Source organism: Eretmochelys imbricata, chromosome 11, assembly GCF_965152235.1.
Source record: "Eretmochelys imbricata isolate rEreImb1 chromosome 11, rEreImb1.hap1, whole genome shotgun sequence".
Taxonomy (NCBI): Eukaryota; Metazoa; Chordata; order Testudines; family Cheloniidae; genus Eretmochelys; species Eretmochelys imbricata.
Window position 1 is genome coordinate 64,980,301 of NC_135582.1, and position 20,220 is coordinate 65,000,520.

At 41.8% G+C, this 20,220-nt stretch overlaps 1 protein-coding gene across 3 annotated transcripts in view; it reads left to right on the top strand.

The window, feature by feature from the left end:
* UNC80 (unc-80 subunit of NALCN channel complex) overlaps positions 1–20,220 on the top strand; it is a 187,411-nt gene that overhangs the window by 89,250 nt on the left and 77,941 nt on the right. For all 3 annotated transcript variants that reach the window (XM_077829945.1, XM_077829944.1, XM_077829946.1), the window contains exons 23-26: positions 6,340–6,552; positions 11,657–11,792; positions 14,666–14,799; positions 18,160–18,325. In XM_077829945.1, coding sequence (XP_077686071.1) covers positions 6,340–6,552; positions 11,657–11,792; positions 14,666–14,799; positions 18,160–18,325 — 649 coding nt within the window. The remainder of the gene's footprint in view (positions 1–6,339; positions 6,553–11,656; positions 11,793–14,665; positions 14,800–18,159; positions 18,326–20,220) is intronic.

Sequence of the window (20,220 nt, forward strand, 5' to 3'; positions counted from 1 at the left end):
AGCTTTATTAGAAACTGGGGAAACTTTTGGGATGGGGAGCCTATACAGGAAGGATGGGCTCCACCTAACCAAAGTGGATCCAGACTGCTGGCACTTCACATTAAAAAGGTTGCAGAGCAGTTTTTAAACTAAGAGATGGGGAAAACCGATTGCTGCAGAGGCACACGTGGATTGGACAGAGACTTCTCTTAGAGGAGTCTATTGATAGAGATTCTCTAGGTTTTAGTCAGGAGGGGGGGATGAAAGAGGATAAAGTATGGGCCAGCTTAGATGAGAAACATTCACATAAAGAATCTGACACATCAGAAAAGGGCAGACAAATAAACAGTGACAAGTTTTTAAAGTGTTTGTACACAAATGCTAGAAGTCTAAATAATAAGATGGGTGAACTAGAGTGCCTTGTGTTGAAGGAGAATATTGATATAATAGGCATCACAGAAACCTGATGGAGTGAGGACAATCAATGGGACACAATCATTCGGGGGTATAAAATATATGGGAAGGACAGAACAGGTCATGCGGGGAGGAGTGACACTATATGTGAAAGAAAAAGTAGAATCAAATGAAATAAAAATCTTAAATGAACCCACATGTTCCATAGAATCTGTATGGATAGTAATTCTATGCTCTAATAAGAATATAACAGTAGGGATCTATTACCGACCACCTGACCAGGTCAGTGATAGTGACGATGAAATGCTAAGGGAGATTAGAGGGGCTAGCAAAATAAAGAACTCAGTAATAGTGAGGGATTTCAATTATCCCCATATTGACTGGGTACATGTCACCTCAGGACGAAATGCAGAGACAAAATTTCTCGATATTTTAAATGACTGCTTCTTGGAGCAACTAGTACAGGAACCCACAAGGGGAGAGGCAGGTCTCGATCTAGTCCTGAGTGGAGCGCAGGATCTGGTCCAAGAAGTAACTATAATAGGACTGCTTGGAAATAGTGACTATAATATAATAACATTTAACATTCCTGTGGTGGGAAGAACACCTCAACAGCCCAACACTGTGGCATTTAATTTCAGAAAGGGGAGCTATTCAAAAATGAGGAGGTTAGTTAAACAGAAATTAAAAGGTACAGTGACTAGAGTGAAATCCCTGCAAGCTGCATGGACACTTTTCAAAGACACCATAATAGAGGCTCAATTTAAATGTATACCCCAAATTAAAAAACACAGTAAAAGAACTAAAAAAGAGCCACCGTGGCTTAACAACCATGTAAAAGAAGCAGTGAGAGATAAAATGGCATATTTTAAAAAGTGGAAGTCAAATCCTAGAGGTAAATAGAAAGGAGCATAAACACTGCCAAATTAAGTGTAAAAATGTGATAAGAAAAGCCAAAAAGGAGTTTGAAGAACAGCTAGCCAAAATCTCGAAAGGTAATAACAAAATGTTTTTTTAAAGTACATCAGAAGCAGGAAGCCAGTTAAACAACCAGTGGGGCCCCTAGATGATCGAGATACAAAAGGAGTACTTAAAGACGATAAAATCATCGCAGAGAAACTAAATGAATTCTTTGCTTCAGTCTTCATGGCTGAGGATGTTAGGGAGATTTCCAAACCTGACCCGTATTTTGTAGATGACAAATCTGAGGAATTGTCACAGATTGAAGTGTCACTAGAGGAGGTTTTGGAATTAATTGAGAAACTTAACAGTAACAAGTCACCTGGACCAGATGGCATTCACCCAAGAGTTCTGAAGGAACTCAAATGTGAAATTGCGAAACTATTAACTATAGTTTGTAACCTGTCCTTTAAATCAGCTACTGTACCCAGTGACTGGAAGATAGCTAATGTAACGCCAATATTTAAAAAGGGCTCTAGAGGTGATCCTGGCAATTACAGACCGGTAAGTCTAACATCAGTATCAGGCAAATTAGTTGAAACAATAGTAAAGAATAAAATTGTCAGACACATAGAAGAACATAAATTGTTGCGCAGAAGTCAACATGGTTTCTGTAAAGGGAGATCTTGTCTTACTAATCTATTAGAGTTCTTTGAGGGGGTCAACAAACATGTGGTCGAGGGGGATCCGGTGGACATAGTGTACTTAAATTTCCAGAAAGCCTTTGACAAGGTCCCTCACCAAAGGCTCTTATGTAAATTAAGTTGTCATGGGATAAGAGGGAAGATTCTTTCATGGATTGAGAACCGGTTAAAAGACAGGGAAAAAGGGGTAGGAATAAATGGTAAATTTTCAGAATGGGGAGGGATAACTATTGATGTTCCCCAAGGGTCAGTCCTAGGACCAATCCTATTCAACCTATGCATAAATGATCTGGAGAAAGGGGTAAACAGTGAGGTGGCAAAGTTTGCAGACGATACTAAACTGCTCAAGATAGTTAAGACCAAAGCAAACTGAAGAACTTCAACAAGATCTCACAAAACTAAGTGATTGGGCAATAAAATGGCAAATGAAATTTAATGTGGATAAATGTAAAGTAATGCACATTGGAAAAAAATAACCCCAACTATACATACAATATGATGGGGGCTAATTTAGCTACAACTAATCTAGAGAAAGATCTTGGAGTCATCGTGGATAGTTCTCTAAAGACGTCCACGCAGTGTGCAGCAGCAGTCAAAAAAGCAAACGGGATGTTAGGAATAATTTAAAAAGGGATAGAGAATAAGACGGAGAATATCTTATTGCCCTTATATAAATCCATGGTACCCCCACATCTTGAATACTGCGTACAGATGTGGTCCCCTCATCTCAAAAAAGATATACTGGCATTAGAAAAGGTTCAGAAAAGGTCAATTAAAATGATTAGGGGTTTGGAATGGATCCCATATGAGGAGAGATTAAAGAGGCTAGGACTTTTCGGCTTGGAAAAGAGGAGACTAAGGGGGAATATGATAGAGATCTATAAAATCATGAGTGGTGTGGAGAAAGTGAATAAGGAAAAGTTATTTACTTGTTCCCATAATATAAGAACTAGGGGCCACCAAATGAAATTAATGGGCAGCAGGTTTAAAACAAATAAAAGGAAGTTCTTCTTCACTCAGCACACAGTCAACCTGTGGAACTCCTTGCCTGTGGAGGTTGTGAAGGCTAGGATTATAACAGGGTTTAAAAGAGAACTGGATAAATTCATGGAGGTTAAGTCCATTAATGGCTATTAGCCAGGATGAGTAAGGAATGGTGTCCCTAATCTCTGTTTGTCAGAGGGTGGAGATGGATGGCAGGAGAGAGATCACTAGATCATTACCTGTTAGGTTCACTCCCTCTGGGGCATTTGGCATTGGCCACTGTCGGTAGACAGGATACTGGGCTGGATGGACCTTTGGTCTGACCCAGTATGGCCATATGGTTCTCCTGTAGTCCCAGAACAAAAAGGACGTGTGAGTGGGTTTCAGATTGTTGTAACAAGCCATAAATCCAGTGTCTTTTAGACACTGATTTCAGTATCTAGAAAAGTTGTGAATTTAGGCTCCAAAGGTCATCTCTTGAAGGTGTTGTGAAGGTTGTCTTTGAGGGTGATTACTGAGAGGTCAGAGTGATCATTCTCATGCTGAAACCCATCCATCCATACAGGGTATCATTAAACAATTACAACCATACTCTATAGGGACCACATCCTGAAATAAATCTTTCCCAAACCCCCTCTTCTGGCCTTCAACCAACCCCCCAACCTCGCCACGCTCCTCATCAGCAGCAATCTCCCCATAGACAAGGACACCCCACCTCAAAATGGTACGAGACCCTCCCAGAACAACAAATGCAAAATCTGCAGACATATCTCCACTGCTGCAATGACCAATCCCCCGCTAGGGTGACCAGATAGCAAGTGTGAAAAATTGGGATGGGACTGGGTGGTAATAAGAGCTCATATTAAAAAGAAGTCTCAAATATTGGGACTGTCCCTATAAAATCAGGACATCTGGTCACCCTCCCCCTCCTCCCCACAACTCACCTTTCAAGATCCCTGGGTCCTTCACATGCCTATCACAAAATGTGGTGTGCTTCAGCCAGTGCACGAAATGCCACACTAACACCTACGTGAGTGAAACCAGATAATCACTCTGCTCTTGAATGAACTCTCACAGAAAAATAATAAAAGACAAAAACACCATATCACCCGTGGGTGAACACTTCACAAAATGATCGCACCGTATCTGACCTCTCAGTCTTTGCCTTCAAAGGAAACCTGCACAACACCATCAAAAGATGAGTCTGGGAGCTTAAATTCATAACTTTGATAGACACTAAAAATGAATATGTGGTAACTACTTATGCTAAACATTCTGTTCCACCTTGTATTTAGCTGTGGCATTATGAGTGCTTTTCCCTGGCCTGAAGAAGAGCTGTGTTTAGCTTGAAAACTTGTCTCTTTCAGTGACAGAAGCTGGTTCAATAAAAGATACTGCCTCACCCACCTTGTCTCTCTATCCCAAGTGGTAAAAACATTATTTATTTTGACAGTGATGTAAACTGGGTGTGGGAGGAGACTTCTAATTTCAAAGTTACAAATTACAGTTTCTATTTTTAAACATGTTGGCTAGACTTTTTCAGAAGCCCCAAATTGGTCTAACTCTCTAACCTCTGAATCCAATCATAAAACTCCAATTGAATCTAATGGGAGCAGAGTTAGGCCAATGCTGAGTGCTTTTGAAGTCCTACCTGTTAAATATGCAGACAGAAAAAAGAAAGATTGATCGCTAAACAAAAAACAGACAGGCAATGTAAAAAAAAATCACTTAGCAGGGCCCAACCCTGCCAGGAGTCCTATCTATTTTGAGGCCACCTTGTGTAATTTATTTGCAGTTCACTGGAACTTGTTTGTATTTGGTTGTTCACCTTATTTATACTGTTTGTACTTCAATAACAGTTATTCACTTTCTATACTAATATTCAGAATTAAGCTTAAATCAAGCCCAAAAATAAAATTGGAAAAATACATATGACACTGAAAAGATTACGTTATTACCAAATAAACCCTCAACATATTCATGAGGGCAAGCACAGTGTCTTTTAAAATGGGGCATTTTAAATCAAATTCAGCTAAGATAGGTATCATTTCTCCCTGTTATGAAAAACAAATTTTCGGTATGTTGGGACACATATGAACAAATTTTGCTTGAAAAAAATTAAGGCAAAAATTTTCAAACTTGGATACCTAATGTTAGGGCTTCGGGTCAAATTCTCTGCTGGCATTAATTGGCAGAGCTCTGCTGAAGTCAGTGGGGTTACACTGATTTATACCACCACAGAATTTGGTCCACCCATGTCTAATTGCTGTCAGCACAGAATGTGCTGGCCTCCATTTCAGCAAGCCTCCATGAAGAAATCCACACCCGTGTCACCCAGGCAGAACAAATCACGATGCATGGAAATGCTGGTGTATATGTGCCCAAACTGGCATTTTTGTCTGTAGTATTTGTCTGCATGCTGATGTAAGCAGCTTGAAAATTTGGCTCACTGCTCTGGGAAAAGTTTCAGCTGGAATCTGTTTTATTTTTTGGCAGTTATACAAATTTCTGGATAAAAGGGTTTCTAATGAAGTAGGGAAACAGACAGTTAATTGTAGCATAGCGCAGTGTGCTGTTAAATACCGCCATAATAGATAAAGAAAAACACAATGTCAAGAAGAGGCTGTATGCGTGCCTTGATTTGCATACATATGTGTATATTTGTCTATGTTGTCACATTATTTGCAAAAACCAATAAAATTGCTTCAAAAGAAGTGATCATTAGTGAGCAGGAGGGACTGGGCAGAAAATGGAAGTAAGTTCTATTATATCTGTGTGCACAGAAGTGAGAATTTATTTATTTATTTATATTACTGTTATTCTCTCCCTTCTAGCCAACCCAAAACATCTTAAGCATTTATATTGGTGTGTTGTAGATGTAGGGGCCAGACACATAATTCACATCCAGATCTGAACTTTCCCAAGATTCAGGGGTGTTCAAATCTAGGGGTTTGATTCAGACACATCTCTGTTTATTTCACACTCTTAGCCAGCCCATCTTATCTGTCTCCATTATGAGTGAGGTATACCACCAGTTACAGAAAACAAGGATGTCATTAAAGATGATTTGAAGGCAAGAGACACCCATTATTGTAACCACATTAATACCAATGTGGATCTTGCATTCCTCTAGTGGCTGAACCAGGTATAGAAATTTATACCTGGTCTTGTACCCTAAGTAATAGATGCAGAGGTCATGGGTTTGATACTAGCAAAGAACCTACCTAAAGGATAATTACACTAACTGTGATCCTCCAGAGATAGCTGCTTTCCATTTGCAAACCAGTCCAGATAACGCCACCTCTTCAATTAGATTGGTTGGTTCATAGTTTTTAATGTAATTTTGCAAACATTTCAGGAAGCTCCCGTAGTGGCAAGAGCAGCCCTGTTTCTCGAATGTGCTCGCTTCGTTCACCGCTGCAATCGCGGCAACTGGCCAGAGTGGATGAAGGGGCACCATGTGAACATCACTAAGAAAGGCCTGTCCCGTGGACGTTCTCCAATAGTGGGGAACAAACGGAACCAGAAGCTGCAGTGGAACGCAGCCAAACTCTTCTACCAGTGGGGAGATGTAAGTTTTCACCTTTTTTTTTTCTTTAAGCTAACATAATCAAATGGCAATCAAATCAAGAGGAGTGGGGGGCTCAAAATTTAATGTCCTTCCTCCTAGCATCCACTTTAGACATGTAGGTCCAGATCTTCAGCAGGTGCAAATCAGCCTGGTTCCATAGAGGCTATGCCAGGATATACCTGCTGAGTGCCTGGCCCTTATTGGAAGCTGCATCATGCAGCTGTTAGTTTGAAATGCTGGGGAAAACTCATTTTTACTCTTCTCATTTATTGCACTGCAGAGGTTCCAGCACTTTGAAGCCTGGGTATCTGGCTTTAAGTGAGTTTTGTGTTACCTTTCTGTTTTAATAAAAGCAAAGATATACCATAATGAGTGTCAGGCCAAACAAAAAATAAATACATAAATTGGAGTTTGTAAATAAAATGTTCCCCAGCCTAGGGTCTTTATGTAAGCCTCTCCATATGGACAGCCAAACCAATCCATAATCCCCTTGGTTACTTCAGATTCCTTTCAGGGGCATCTGCCTCAAAAATCATTAAAAACAAATCATAGGCTTAAAAAAATACAGGCACTTGATGCAATTGCTCTGCACCTTCCAGGAGAGATCATCAGCACAGCCTTGCTCCCTCTATGTCTAATCTACCCTATTTGTGGAAAGGACAGGGATTATGTACTCCTTTTATTTCCCATCATGCCTTATTCCAGGATAGGACTGCTTACATGGCTGCCTTGGTGGACTGCATCTCCCAGCTTGCTCTTTTCTCAAGGTTCTGAGAGAGGGAGACAGAGGTTGGCTGTAATCACCAGGAGCTAGTCTGATCCCTCCCCATGGAGCCAGGGTCAGCAGCAATATGAATTTCAAACTGTTTCCTCCTCACAATCCGGGCATCCGCTGTCCACAGGAATTGCTAAAAGCTATGCTGGAATGGAATATTGCTTGGTCCACGAGGGTTCCCTTCCCAAACCTCAAAGGGCCTGTGTGTACTGCTGCAGCAATTTGGTACTTGCACTTTTTTTCCCTAGGCATTTTCATCCATCTCAAGGTGGGCTTTTCTGGTTTCACAGTGACAGACTGAAGGGAGCCAAGCTATTACCAGCAGGACAGTGGGGTGGGAGGAGGTATTGTTTCATATTCTCTGTGTATATATAGAGTCTGCTGCAGTTTCCACGGTATGCATCTGATGAAGTGAGCTGTAGCTCACGAAAGCTCATGCTCAAATAAATTCGTTAGTCTCTAAGGTGCCACAAGTACTCCTTTTCTTTCTGGAGAACAAGATTCCAAAGACCCAGTGTCCATAATGTGAGAGCCGCAGTTCATGCCAAGGGAACTAGTTGGTGCTATTGCCAATGAGCAGACACTGAAAACGAATAATTGATTACCTCAGTACAAAGGCTCTTCAGTGTTTTGAGATGCTGGGCTTTCTCCTGCCCCAAGGTAACGAGGGGGCCATGAAATCCTGATGGCTCTGGCTTCCATTGGCATTTGCTGCATCCCTGCTGATTTACTAGCATAGCTGAGAAGTAAATACACAGAATTTGCCTCTGTGTAAATACTTTTATTTAAGCACGTAGTTGTGTGAGTCAGAACTAGCTATCCTGCTCAAGAAAGGTAGAAAAACCTGCAGCAACAGAAATCAGTGGTACGCTGCAAGAGAGAGTTCAGGGACACCCTTCAACTCAAATTGAAGACATTTCAGGGTTGCTCCTCCATCCCCCTTCTCCCAATTCTGGCCCGCTCACCCACAAAGGAGAGCTGTGAAATACTGAGGAGGGAGGGGCCTGTGATTTACCCCCTTTCTTTGTTTCTAGTGCCTCCTTTCTCCTCACCCTGTAATATTAATTACAGATACGGGTTACAGTCACCAAAAGTGAAATCTCCCCCATGTCCCCAGTGGTATCGGTGATGTTCCTGAAGGGCACAGTGTATAAAGACAGCAATTACTCTAAAGAGAAGCTTTGCAATGGTGAAAAGCTGTGGTTCTCGCTAGCCTTCAGACACATTCTGTCATCACACTAGGTCATAAGGATATTGTCAATGTTAGGGGCTTGGGGATTTTTATAGCTTTCAGTTTATTATTTTTTAGCTTCTGTTTTATTTCTAATTCCATTTTGGAGGCTTTTACATAAAATGTCTTTCCCTGCAGCAAATATTGATTTTTTTTATCTTATGGGTTTCAAATACAGCAGGTGCCAACATAGCTCTCTTGTGTTTACTTCTTCCGGCACCATACCACATGTTTGTGGAAATGGGCTCAGCTCTTGGAGTTGAATTTTTGAGCTAATTGCTTAGCAGCAGTTGTGCAGAGGGAGCACACTCTTTTATTATTATTATTAATTATTACTTGCACCTCTCCCTCTCTTTTTTACTTTATTTTAAAGTAGGGGAAAATTCAGAGCCAACTCTTGACAGTGCAATGTTTTCCCCATATTTAACACCCGTCTGGTGCTCTTGGAAGGTGCCATATTGACATGCATCCCTGGAGACTTAAGTCTTCTGTTTATCTACAGAGCCAGGGCAGCATGGTCAGCACCTCCCTTTGGCCTAGGACCATTTTCTTGGTGATGGCTGAGGAGCACAAAACACGTTTCAGGAGGGGGCTCCAAAGGCAGCTTTTGTGTTGTCTCAATCCTGAGCTAACTGTATGCAAGGCTGGTCCTCTGGTGTAATCTGTGGCAGCAGCTTAGAAGGCGTTTTAAATTATGCTGGCTACTAATGACCTCAAGAGGCCACTGTGCTAGCTGGGGATTGCCTAGTATAAGGAAGCTCAGGTCATATTCCTTCACCTGACCTTCCCAACTGTGTCAGCATCAGGGAACATAAGAGCCACTACACTCAGCTCTGTGCCACCAGAGGATCCCTGTGCAACCCATAACTTGCAACCCTGGCTCAAGAGCCACTTAGCAGTGGGACATGAAGCTTCTGTACCACAAGGGAGATTCTGGGTCAAAGTCAACAGGATTGAGAGGGCAGGTCACTCTCGAAGCCCATTTAGTCCCTGGCCTCTTCCTTCAGATTGCCAGCAAGGTTGCTGAGTTATGCTAACTGTGGTGATGTTTTTTCTAGGAGGTACACTTGAGCACTGAGAGTCATTCAGATACTGCGGTGGGGGTGCTATTATAAAACCCTGGGTTAGATAAAGAATTAGCCTCAGGCCACCAGACCTAACCTACCAAATAGCCCTCCCATAATAACAACTTTAAGTCTCTACTGACCTGGGCAAGATTCAGAATGCCACTAAAAGTGATGGGCCCATTACTGATCCCCTGAATCAGCTAATCCAATCCCACTAGTGACATTGTCTTTTTAAATGACAGACTTTTCAGTCTGTTCTGGTCAGTCTAGTCTATCATTGCCTGTGGCTTCTTTTGTTAAGCTGCCTTCGTCTACGTGGAGATATATTGCTCTATCCATTATCTAGGCTAGCCCAGGATAACTCTGGCAATCAGTTCCTATTAGGAATTTAGTACAAATTAGCATTATTAGTTAGGTTGCTGTGTAATTATAGCTGATTGTTATATCATCAGTCAGGGTAGACAACAGCAGTAGTAATGAGTGGTAAATTTATTGCATCTTTGAAAACCAAGCAAGACATTTCTTCCTTAAATAACTGAAGTGAGGAGAGAGAAAATAGTATGAAGGATTTTAGAGTTTACTCAGCGATGTGTAACCTCACAGACAACTGAGATTGACAACCGTCCAGATCAGCTTGCAGACCACACAGTTCCACATTCTCCTATCCCATACAGAGTCTATCATCTCCATTTTAATAGCAGCTGCTTAGTAGCAATAGGAATGAGCCTTAATCATACCTATTTGTGACTGCTTTTCTTTCTCTGCTTCACTTCAGTTTAGGCAGATAAATTATATGATGCTGGTACGTCAGTTCTGAGATTCAGGGGGTCAGAAAATAAGCTTTAGCCTGTCTCTCAGGAACTCCCTCTAAATCCAAGAGGACCTCAGTGCCAAATTGTTATTAAAACAAAGAAATGACTCCCATTTGCTATCTTACAAAATGATGCTATAGCAAAGTAAAATGTTCCATGTGATTTTCCATGTTCTCTTAGATGTACGTTGCTTACATACAGCATCACTTTGGGAAAAAAACCTCAGGAGTTCTGAAATGGTCTTAATGTTAAGCATTCTGCTTGCTAATCGACCCAGCTGTGGCATTGCCCTCAGAACCTCCGCTACCCTAACATTCGGTAACGAAGCCATTAGAGCGGTTTTTGTTTGTTTGTTTGACTGGAGAAAAAAAAAATTTAGATTTTTTTTTTCCTTCAGTGGGAATCTCTGTCTCCTAGCTGCTTACATGTCCCACCTCACTATCTGAGCGCCTCACAATCTGTAATGTATTTATCCTCACAACACCCTGTGAAGTAGGGCATTGCTGTTATCCCCATTTTATAGATGGGAACTGAGACATAGAAAGGCTAAGGGCCAAATTTTTAAAGGTATTAAGGTGCCAAACTCCCATTGAAATCTATGGGAGTTAGCTGCCTAAATGTCTTTAAAAATCTGGGCCTAAATGACTTGCCCAAGGTCACCCAGGAAGTCTCTGGTGGAGCAGAAAATTCAACCACAGTCTCCTAAATTCCAGGCTGTATCCTAACCACCAGACCATCCTTCCTCAGCAGAAAATCTTCAGCAGAAGGATGGCACGTGTCACTGCATAATTTTGATGAACAAAGAGGCGGGGAAGGAGGAGAGGCAGGGGTGGGAAGAGGCGGGGCTGGAGTCGGGCCCTGGGGGAAGGGGTGAAGTGGGGGTGGAGCCTGGAGCAGGGTTGGGGGTTGAGCACCCCCCAACAGTATGAAAAATCAGTGCCTGTAGTTTCAACCAAATATAAACACTTTTTCCAAATTTTGATAACTGTTCAAAATTTTGACCAAAAATAGAAGAAAATATTTGCAATTTGTTTGGTGGTGATTCCGGCCCTCCCCCCCAACCCACAGTTTTCTCGATTGCTCTAGTGATTTAAAAAAATGACAAAATGTTTTGTTCTTAACATGAAATTTCCAGCTGCCTCAGAATGAGCAAGATCCAGGTGAATCCCCTCCGATCCTCATTCCCTTGTGCTTTCTTTTCCTTCCTTCTTGCCGGCAGGCAATTGGCATCCGACTCAACGAGCTGTGCCACAGTGAGAGTGAGAGCCCGGCCAACCTGCTGGGCCTCATTTATGATGAGGAGGCCAAGCGGAGACTGAGAAAGGAGGATGAGGAGGAAGACTTTTTAGATGACAGTAAGGAGACTCCCTTTACTACAAGAACCCCCGCTTGTAAGAACCTCTGCTTTAGGAGCACTTAATTTTTCTTCTTCTCTTTCATATTCTTGCCACCCAACTGTATTCCTCACCAATTCCCTTCCCTTTCTTTTTGTGCCTGGTGTAAAATATACCATATGAGTAGGAGCAATAAGAGACAATGAAAATAATAGCATCTAAAACACAGGCAAGTGAGTTGCAATTACTGTAGATTGCGATTATAAATAAATCTGATCAATCTTTTATATCTAGGCTCAAGTGCTTGTACACCATTCTGACTCCCCTTCTTCAAAGACATCCTTACCAAAACCTAAAAACCACATTTTTTGCAAAATCAGCTACATCTAAATTTTCTTAATATTGAAGGACCAGATCCTCAGATGGTGTAAATTGGCATAGCTGCACCAAATGCTTTGAATTTAAGCATTTTAATGTCCATGTATTGATTCTAACACAAAAATGTAGTAAGGTGGTACAGAAAGTATCATTAAGAAACGTACAATGTACCAAATCACTGAAATAAACACATTTTAAGGACGTTGACAGATTCTAAAATTGTGATGTGATCTGTAATCAGAATAAATAAAATCACATCGCATACAGACATAGGCTACAGGTGAAGATAGCAATGAACATTATATCCTCTCCAAACACCATTTGTATATGTGTGGTCTGTAATGTACTGGCTTGTGTGTACGTGTACTACTGTTTTTTCACTGAATGTAATATATAAGTGCTGTTTATGTATCTGTTGGCTTCCTTTTTATGGTTAAGGAGCTTCTCTTTTCACTGCATAACGACCACTCTGCTAGAGGCAATTGAATTGTACTCCTGTGAAATCACTGAGAGGAGAATCAGGTCCTCAGTATCTGAATTTCCTTCCCAGCGCTTTGTAATATGCCATTTGCTCCTGACCACAGTGCCTTAGCCGAAGTGGCCATGGATAGCTGTACTGGGCCAAATTCTGCTTTATGCTGGTACATATGAAGGGGTGGAATGAACAAGGGGTGGAGCCTTCCCCTACATACCTTGAATGACCCATGAGAGGCTAGGCAGAACTGCAGTCCCTGTGTTTGAGAGTGCCTGGACTGTTCCATTCTTTCTCCACCGGGTGTGCCAGGTACTCCAAAAGGACAGGTGGGTAGGAGGCAGGGCTACTGTGTTGGATAGGTCCATGGTGGAAGCTGGCAGACCGCACCCCATGAAGCAGTGTAGAAGCAGGAGTGCTCCCTCTACATGCCAGGGAGTTCAGAATGCCACTCAGCCTCCACACTATGGCTTCGTCTACACTGGGTGTTTTGCTGGCATAACTGTGACGGCCAGCAGTATGAAAACAAATCACACCCCTTAGCTGAATGTCAGAAGCAACTATGCTGACAGAAAAGTGCTTCTGTCCATTTAGCTAATGACCTTTGGGGCAGAGGCCATTATGCTGGCGAAACTCCTTCTGTTGGCTTACACTGCGTCCCCACTAGGAGGCTGTGCCGGCATGGCTCTGCCAGCCAAGGCTCTGCAGTGTAGACAAGTCCTAAGACAGAGTACTTCCTCGAGTTTCCCCTGAGAACCTATGCGTGCCCCAGTGTATCTGCCTGTTCAGATCATTTTAGTTCCTGTGAACTCCATCACTCGTGACAGGAGAAATAAACAAGGAGCCTGCAAGCGAGGTAAACATAAACAGGCTTTGTCTGGTAGCCTATAGCGTCCTCTCCATTCCTGAAACATTCTCTTGTTGGTTCAGTTTCTGCGTGCTTCTTTGTGCAACACGACAGGATCAGACGTGAGAAAAACCAGGGGGAACATAAAATATCTCCAGAAGACATTTGGATGGTTCATTAAGTGACAAGCCCAAAGCATTCCAAAAAAATCAGGATTGTTAGCAGTTTCAAGGGACCCCAAAATAACTACCAGCTTTTTTTCCTTCTGTATGTTAGCCCAAAAAATTCTGTGCAAGTTGGTCAAGGCCACAAGAACACTTCATTGTCTTCAAGGTTTGGATGGGTGTTGGACCAGTTGAAAAATATCATGAACATAGATTTTAAAGCTGAGCATATAGACTCCATTTCAGCAAAGCCACTTGAACATGTGCTTAACTTTAAGCATGTGAGTAGTCCCATTTGTGTAAAGTCAAGCATGCCTGTAAATACTTCGCTTTGCTGCATCCCTCTTTAATGGAAATTTGTACCTTACTAATTTCTAAACACTTGATGGTGCAATAACTGCATGTTGTTGTCCCATCTCTAAATGACATTTGTATTCATTATGTAGAACAAAGTTGCAGGGCTGCTGTCTTATTTAGTCTTCTGGACAGTTATTAACAGTTATTAACAGTAACAGTACTTGTATGTTGACTGTTCACAATGATGTGTATGATTTTAAAAAGAACAAGCGTGATAATGATGCTACCCTTTCCCAAGATTATTGCCCTGATAATCTCACTTAAGATGGCTGCTGATTTGGTATTGGTTTGAGTTCATCTTCATTTAGGACACAAGCTTAGCCATAATGGTAATCTATTTGGCTGGATGCAAAGGTGTAAAGGACATAAGAGTATCTGTTTCTAAATCTGTATTGTGCTAATATATAGTATTGTATGTAGAGTTTATATTTTGAGACCACTTCGAGTTAGCAGATGTTTTGATAACAACGTACCACACAGTATATGGGATTTGTGCTGACAAATAGATATGTGCATGGATCTGTCCTTTTACTATTAGAAAAGTAATATAGGAGTCTAGAATTTAATCATAACACTTTTTCATATGCACCTTGCATCGTGCACCATGTGTGTCCATCAATTCTTGGTTCCAAATTTTGTATCATGTTTTCTCTTACCAAGCAAATCTCATTTCCAGGCACTGTGAACCCTACTAAATGTGGTTGTCCTTTTGCCCTGAAGATGGCAGCATGCCAGCTTCTCTTGGAGATCACCACCTTTCTTCGAGAGACCTTTCCCTACATGCCCAGGCCACGTACTGAGCCTCTCCTGGTAAGTGAGCCACAGGAATTAGAAATGAAGTAGTTCCCATGAGGTTATTTTCCTCATACACCTGATTGAAAGGATAGATTGGTGGCAGGGATTTAACTGCGGTGAAGTTTCCACAGAAGGCTGAACGATTAAGACACACCATTTCCATTAATGTTAATGAGAGTCTTAGACCCAAATCTCAGTATGTCACTAATGGCAATATACCTGACAGGCTGACATGATGTGGCATCACAGCAGTTAGAGTTTGAAGTTGGTTGCTAAAATATTTTACAGACCTCCAATGGAATGAATCAGCCAAAAGGAGGAAATCAGCGTGGCTCTTTGTTGACATTTTCACTATGTAATAAATGGCAGCATTATAAAACAGTGTTACAAAACTACAGGGTCTTAGAGGTGGAAATGAATCTTACCAAAACAGATATGTTGAAAGTAAGAACATCCTGGGTAATTAGGATCTGTAGGGATCTGTGTCTTTGAGCCACACAGAAATGCTGCCGATTAAGAAGTTTTCAAACTCTGCTATGGGAGAGGAAGAGGAGGACTTGTTTTGTAGTGTGAAGCTGGAAGAAAACTTAGTCTTACTATGTAAGAGTCTATCAGAAATAATAGCATTAGCCTGACAGTTTGAATCTTATACAAGTGCTGAACAATTATGGCCCCTAACATTCAGGAAATAAGGTGAACTGAGTGTTATGTTTTGAGTTAGAAATGGGTTAATGGGGGTTTCTTTGCACAAAGAAAACTTTCTGGCTTGCTTGTGCTTTTAAAGAGAACTGGGCGTATGAAGATTTGGTTCCTTTTTGTTGTTGTTACTGATAAAGCCAAGTTGCTAGTAGAGCAACTTTTTACAGACATACACCTGGATAAGAGCCTGACTTACGTCTGCAGTGAAAACGTTCCCTAAATGCGTGGTTGATTCCGAGATGTTCTAAGCATTTGCAGATTCCACACATGTCAGTGGGGCCTTGTCTAGACTAGAGGACTAGAGAACTAAACCGTTTGTATCCGAACCAATAATGATGAGCCAGTTTACCCACCAACAGTTCACTCCACACCCTCCGGCAGCCAACCTCCCCACTCCTCACCTCCTTCTCACCCGCCTGAGCACGCTGCGTCCCTGCTCCTCCCTTTCCCACCTGCCCGCTGCCTAACAGCTGTTTGGCGCCACTTAGGACTTTCCGGGAGGGACGCAGCACGCTCTGGGGAGGAGGCGGAGAAGATGCGGGGAAGGGGCAGGGCGGGGCTGGGTGGGAAGAGGCAGGGTGGGGGAGTCAAGCACCCACTGGGCAGAGGGGAAGTTGGCGCCTATGGGCTGATTTGCTTTAAGTTTTGCCTTGTATTCCAAAACCATTTCAGTTGCAATGTGATCTGAATGCCTCTCTCACAGTTCCTGGGTCATCTACCACAAGCAGTATGTTGTGGGAGTTTTCGTAAAGCCAAAGGTACACTGCGGGGGGGGTCAATGAAAGATTAATTGAACCCTTTCAGCTAGTCTGCATCCACATTTGTTCAGATTAAACCAGTTAAACTGGGATTTTCAGCACTGCCTAATGGAGTTGATGTGCCCAATTCCCAGTGAACTGAGGTGTCCAACTCCCCAAACGCTCCTTTGAAAATCCAGCCTTAAACTGATTGTTAAGCAAGTGGAAAAGTCATCTGTTCTTATCGCTTATTATATCATCTGTTGGACCATTTAGGTGGTTTTCTGAGGGGCTGCAAAGTGTTCTACAAGTGTTCTAAGGGCTGTAACTGGTCTAATTTCTCTCATGCAAAGCAATTACACATGTTCAGCACCACTAAGTCTGTAATGTTTCTACTCTTTTGTATGTTTGTGTGTTTGTTTTTGTGTTCTGGAAAATTCACTTTTTTCAAAGCAGCTTTTAATGTAACAGAACGTCACACACTCCTATTAACTCCCAATAACTTCAGTAGGAGTTACAGGTGTACAGCCATGGACGAAATCTCCTGAGTGTGAGATAAGAAACTGATATTTCCTCATGATTAACTTTTTTGATTGTTTTAAGACAGCTTACTGCAGGGGTAGTGTGTAGGCAGACCATGTGCCAAATCCGGACCACCAGATGCTTTTGAACAGGCCCAAAAATCTTTTTATTTACTTATTATCATTATTGTTATTGTTTTTGTATTATTTTCTCCGGAGTCTGGACCTTGACTATACCTTGGCCAAGAAATTTGGATCTTGACAAAAAATAATTGATTACCCCTCATTTACTATAACACCTCTTCCTCGGTTAAGCCTGACAAATAGCTCTGCCATTTTACATTTCTATACCCTAGTGGTTTTCATGCGGAACAGTCTCCAAGATATCAGTGTCACCAAGTGGATGTTTGTATATAAAATTATAAACGAGTGGGGCTTTTTAACTGCACTCACGGTATGTGCTTCTCACCAGCCATTTTGAAAACAGAACCCTATGTGTTTAACCTGCCTTTTTTTCAGTTTCTGCTAAGGGAAATGGATGTGTATATCTGAATACTGGCATAATTGGGTAATGTTGCCGCTTTGGATCGAATGGTTCATCAGTGTTCAGGGCATTGCAGGGCTGTTTCTGCCAGGAGGAGAAATGGATGATCCGAGTCGGGTGCTGTCCTGTTTGTTTACCAAGAAAGAACACACGGTCCTGTTTTCTTGAAAGCAGCAGAAACAAACAGCAGGCAGTTTCCTTGCTCGCTATTTACAGGTCTGCCTCTCTAGTCAGTTCTGTGCCCAAGGAGCTCTGTCTCTCTACTCTCTTTGAGGGCCATGCTCACGACTGCTTCTCTCGCTGTCTGCTGGCGTTTTCTTTGTTTTTCTGCCTCTGACGCATGCGTGCGCACATACACACGCACACATAGCCAGCTGCAAGCAATCCCCTATCCCCGCTGTGTTTGTCACCAGTCCCAGGGAAATCCCCCTGACCACACAGTTCATGTAGCCTAGTGGCTCAGGCAGTACCCTCCTGGTGGTTCCAAATATCAGTACATACAGGGGCATTATATTGCTCTATCCATTTAGCCTGAAAGAAGGGTGATTAGCATACCCATTGTCTTTAACCAGATCTGTGATCGTCTATAGATCAGAGGCCCAGTTGATGGCAGCTATTAATATCTTCCAGCAGAACAATATCCCCTTGCATTGAGTATACAGTAGCTGAAATCCAAATTCAATCAGGATTTGAAAATGTGTCAGTGTAGGTTAGCTATGAAGAGATTAGGTTAACTGGAAATTTAGTTCCAGATGGTAGAAGTAGGATTTCCATTTGAGGGCAGGTCTTGCTATAATGATAATTCTTTGTTGTTGGAGAAAAGTATAAGAGCTTATGCTATTCACATGTTTCTGTGGTCCACATGATGCGACAGGACCTGGAGAGCTGCAGGTTGCGTCTGGACCCTGAGCTGGACAGGCACAGGTATGAGAGGAAGATCAGCTTTGCTGGGATTCTGGATGAAAATGAAGATTCAAAAGACTCCCTGCACAGCAGCAGCCACACGCTCAAATCTGACACTGGCTGCGAAGAGAAGAAAGGTTTGTCAGTAGAGTGAAGCTTTCATGTTGTCAGGGCTTGTTATGTGATGCTGTATTTTATGTCTCTTCATTTCCATAGGCTGTGTTAAAAAGCAGGAAGCCATAGAGCCACATGGCATGAATAATTTTTGAGCTACCTTTAGACTGCCATGTTGCATATGTTATGTGTGAAAAACAAAGATTTTTAAGTCATCCAGGTAATGATATTAGCAGAACCAAACAGTGGTTCTGAAAAGCAAATGGTGTAAATTCAGTAGTACCTTTTGGTGCAATGCTTAGTTAGAAGTAACAGTGTTTGATCTGATTTTTGTATTTTCTTATACTATTCTTCAATGTGGGATAAAAACCACACATGGGCCAAAAGATGGGATCCTTATGTAAAAATCCCTACCTGTGTTCAGAGGTCATGGCATTTAACAGAATTATTGGTTTAACCCCGGACCTCTTTTGGTTCTTTACTACCACATGAAAAACACCTACCTATGTGGCTCTTGATGGCTAGCAGGTTAATATTACCAGCATATTGCGTACTGTACAAGCAAAGCTCAAGCTCACTGTGTTTGGTGAAGGCAGCAGAATGTTTTCCATTTTAAAACCATCTCATGCAAAATCCCCATACTATATGACGGTACAAGTGTTGCAATACAATATGCAGTCAGTAGTTACTTGACATTTGCTATTCGAGACTGAATGCTCTGGACAGTTACCTGTAAATGACAGTCGAGTTTGTGTGTTTTAGTGTAGAACATTTGCAAGGCACACTGTTTAAAATCTCTTTCATAACAGACATGTAAAGACATAGACTTTCTGTAACAATTTTTTTTAAAGGGATGGGATTTATGGTTTGTGATCTTGTGAAGAATTATACTTGTGTGCTAAACAGTGCAGATCATCGAAGCGTATCCACAGTTGTAGCTTGCCTTTGAAGTCAACCATGAGATTTCCCTTGACTATGAAGGGCTTTGGATCAGGCCCGTATTGCATTCACGCTCATGGTTGAGCTGTGATTCCATTCACAAGTAGATACATTCATATATGAAACGTTTCCAAGAATTACTTGTAAAACTGCTTCAAAAAATACATGGAATGGGACAGCTACTGATAGCGAAGGCAGCTTACCATCAAACTGCAGAGTCATCTTGAAGATTTCTCATATAACCCACTTCCTTTTCTTCTGACTCTTGGTAGCAGCCATGGAACGCACAAGTCTCCAGAATTTGACATTGCCAAATAAATCAGGATGAGAAGTCCCTTATGTATTAGGTGGCCACAACTTTTAAATTTTAAAAAGGCTTCCATAGCAACTGCCTGCAACCACCCTGTGCTGTGATGCCATCAGCTCTTCTGAGGATAGCAAGGTTGAGGTGGCAGAGTACATGAATAGGAGGCCTCCTTGAAACATTAGGTGTTGCAAGAAATGGTGGTGGTGACAACATGGAATTGGGTTTCCCCCCCAGCATGGTTACTGTGCTGCACACTTTTGGATACAATGTAAAATCTTTTTTTTCTCAAGAATAGTTTCAGCTCATTCTGCTTAACTAAATTCTCCCTGCCGTTTCAGTAAAGCATGGGGGTCCTTCTTCACTTCTTGCCCCCAGGTTTGGTGTAGTATTGCTGTGCAAGTTTTACAAAGCTGCTATGTTGCACCCAGAGGCAGCTGCATTTTAGTGATGGGAAAAGTGATCCCTATGTGGAGGCTGTATTTCAGTTTATACATTAGCAAAGTGCTTTGTAATATTTTGTTCTGAAATAAGCTAAACAAATACAAGATATTATTTTTTTAAAGTGTTCTTTGCTCTGGCTACAGCCTACTCTACTGGGAATTTACCTGGGCTAAAACATAGCAGATGCAAAGGCATCTTTCTGAATCTATAATTGTCTAGCTGAAAATTGTT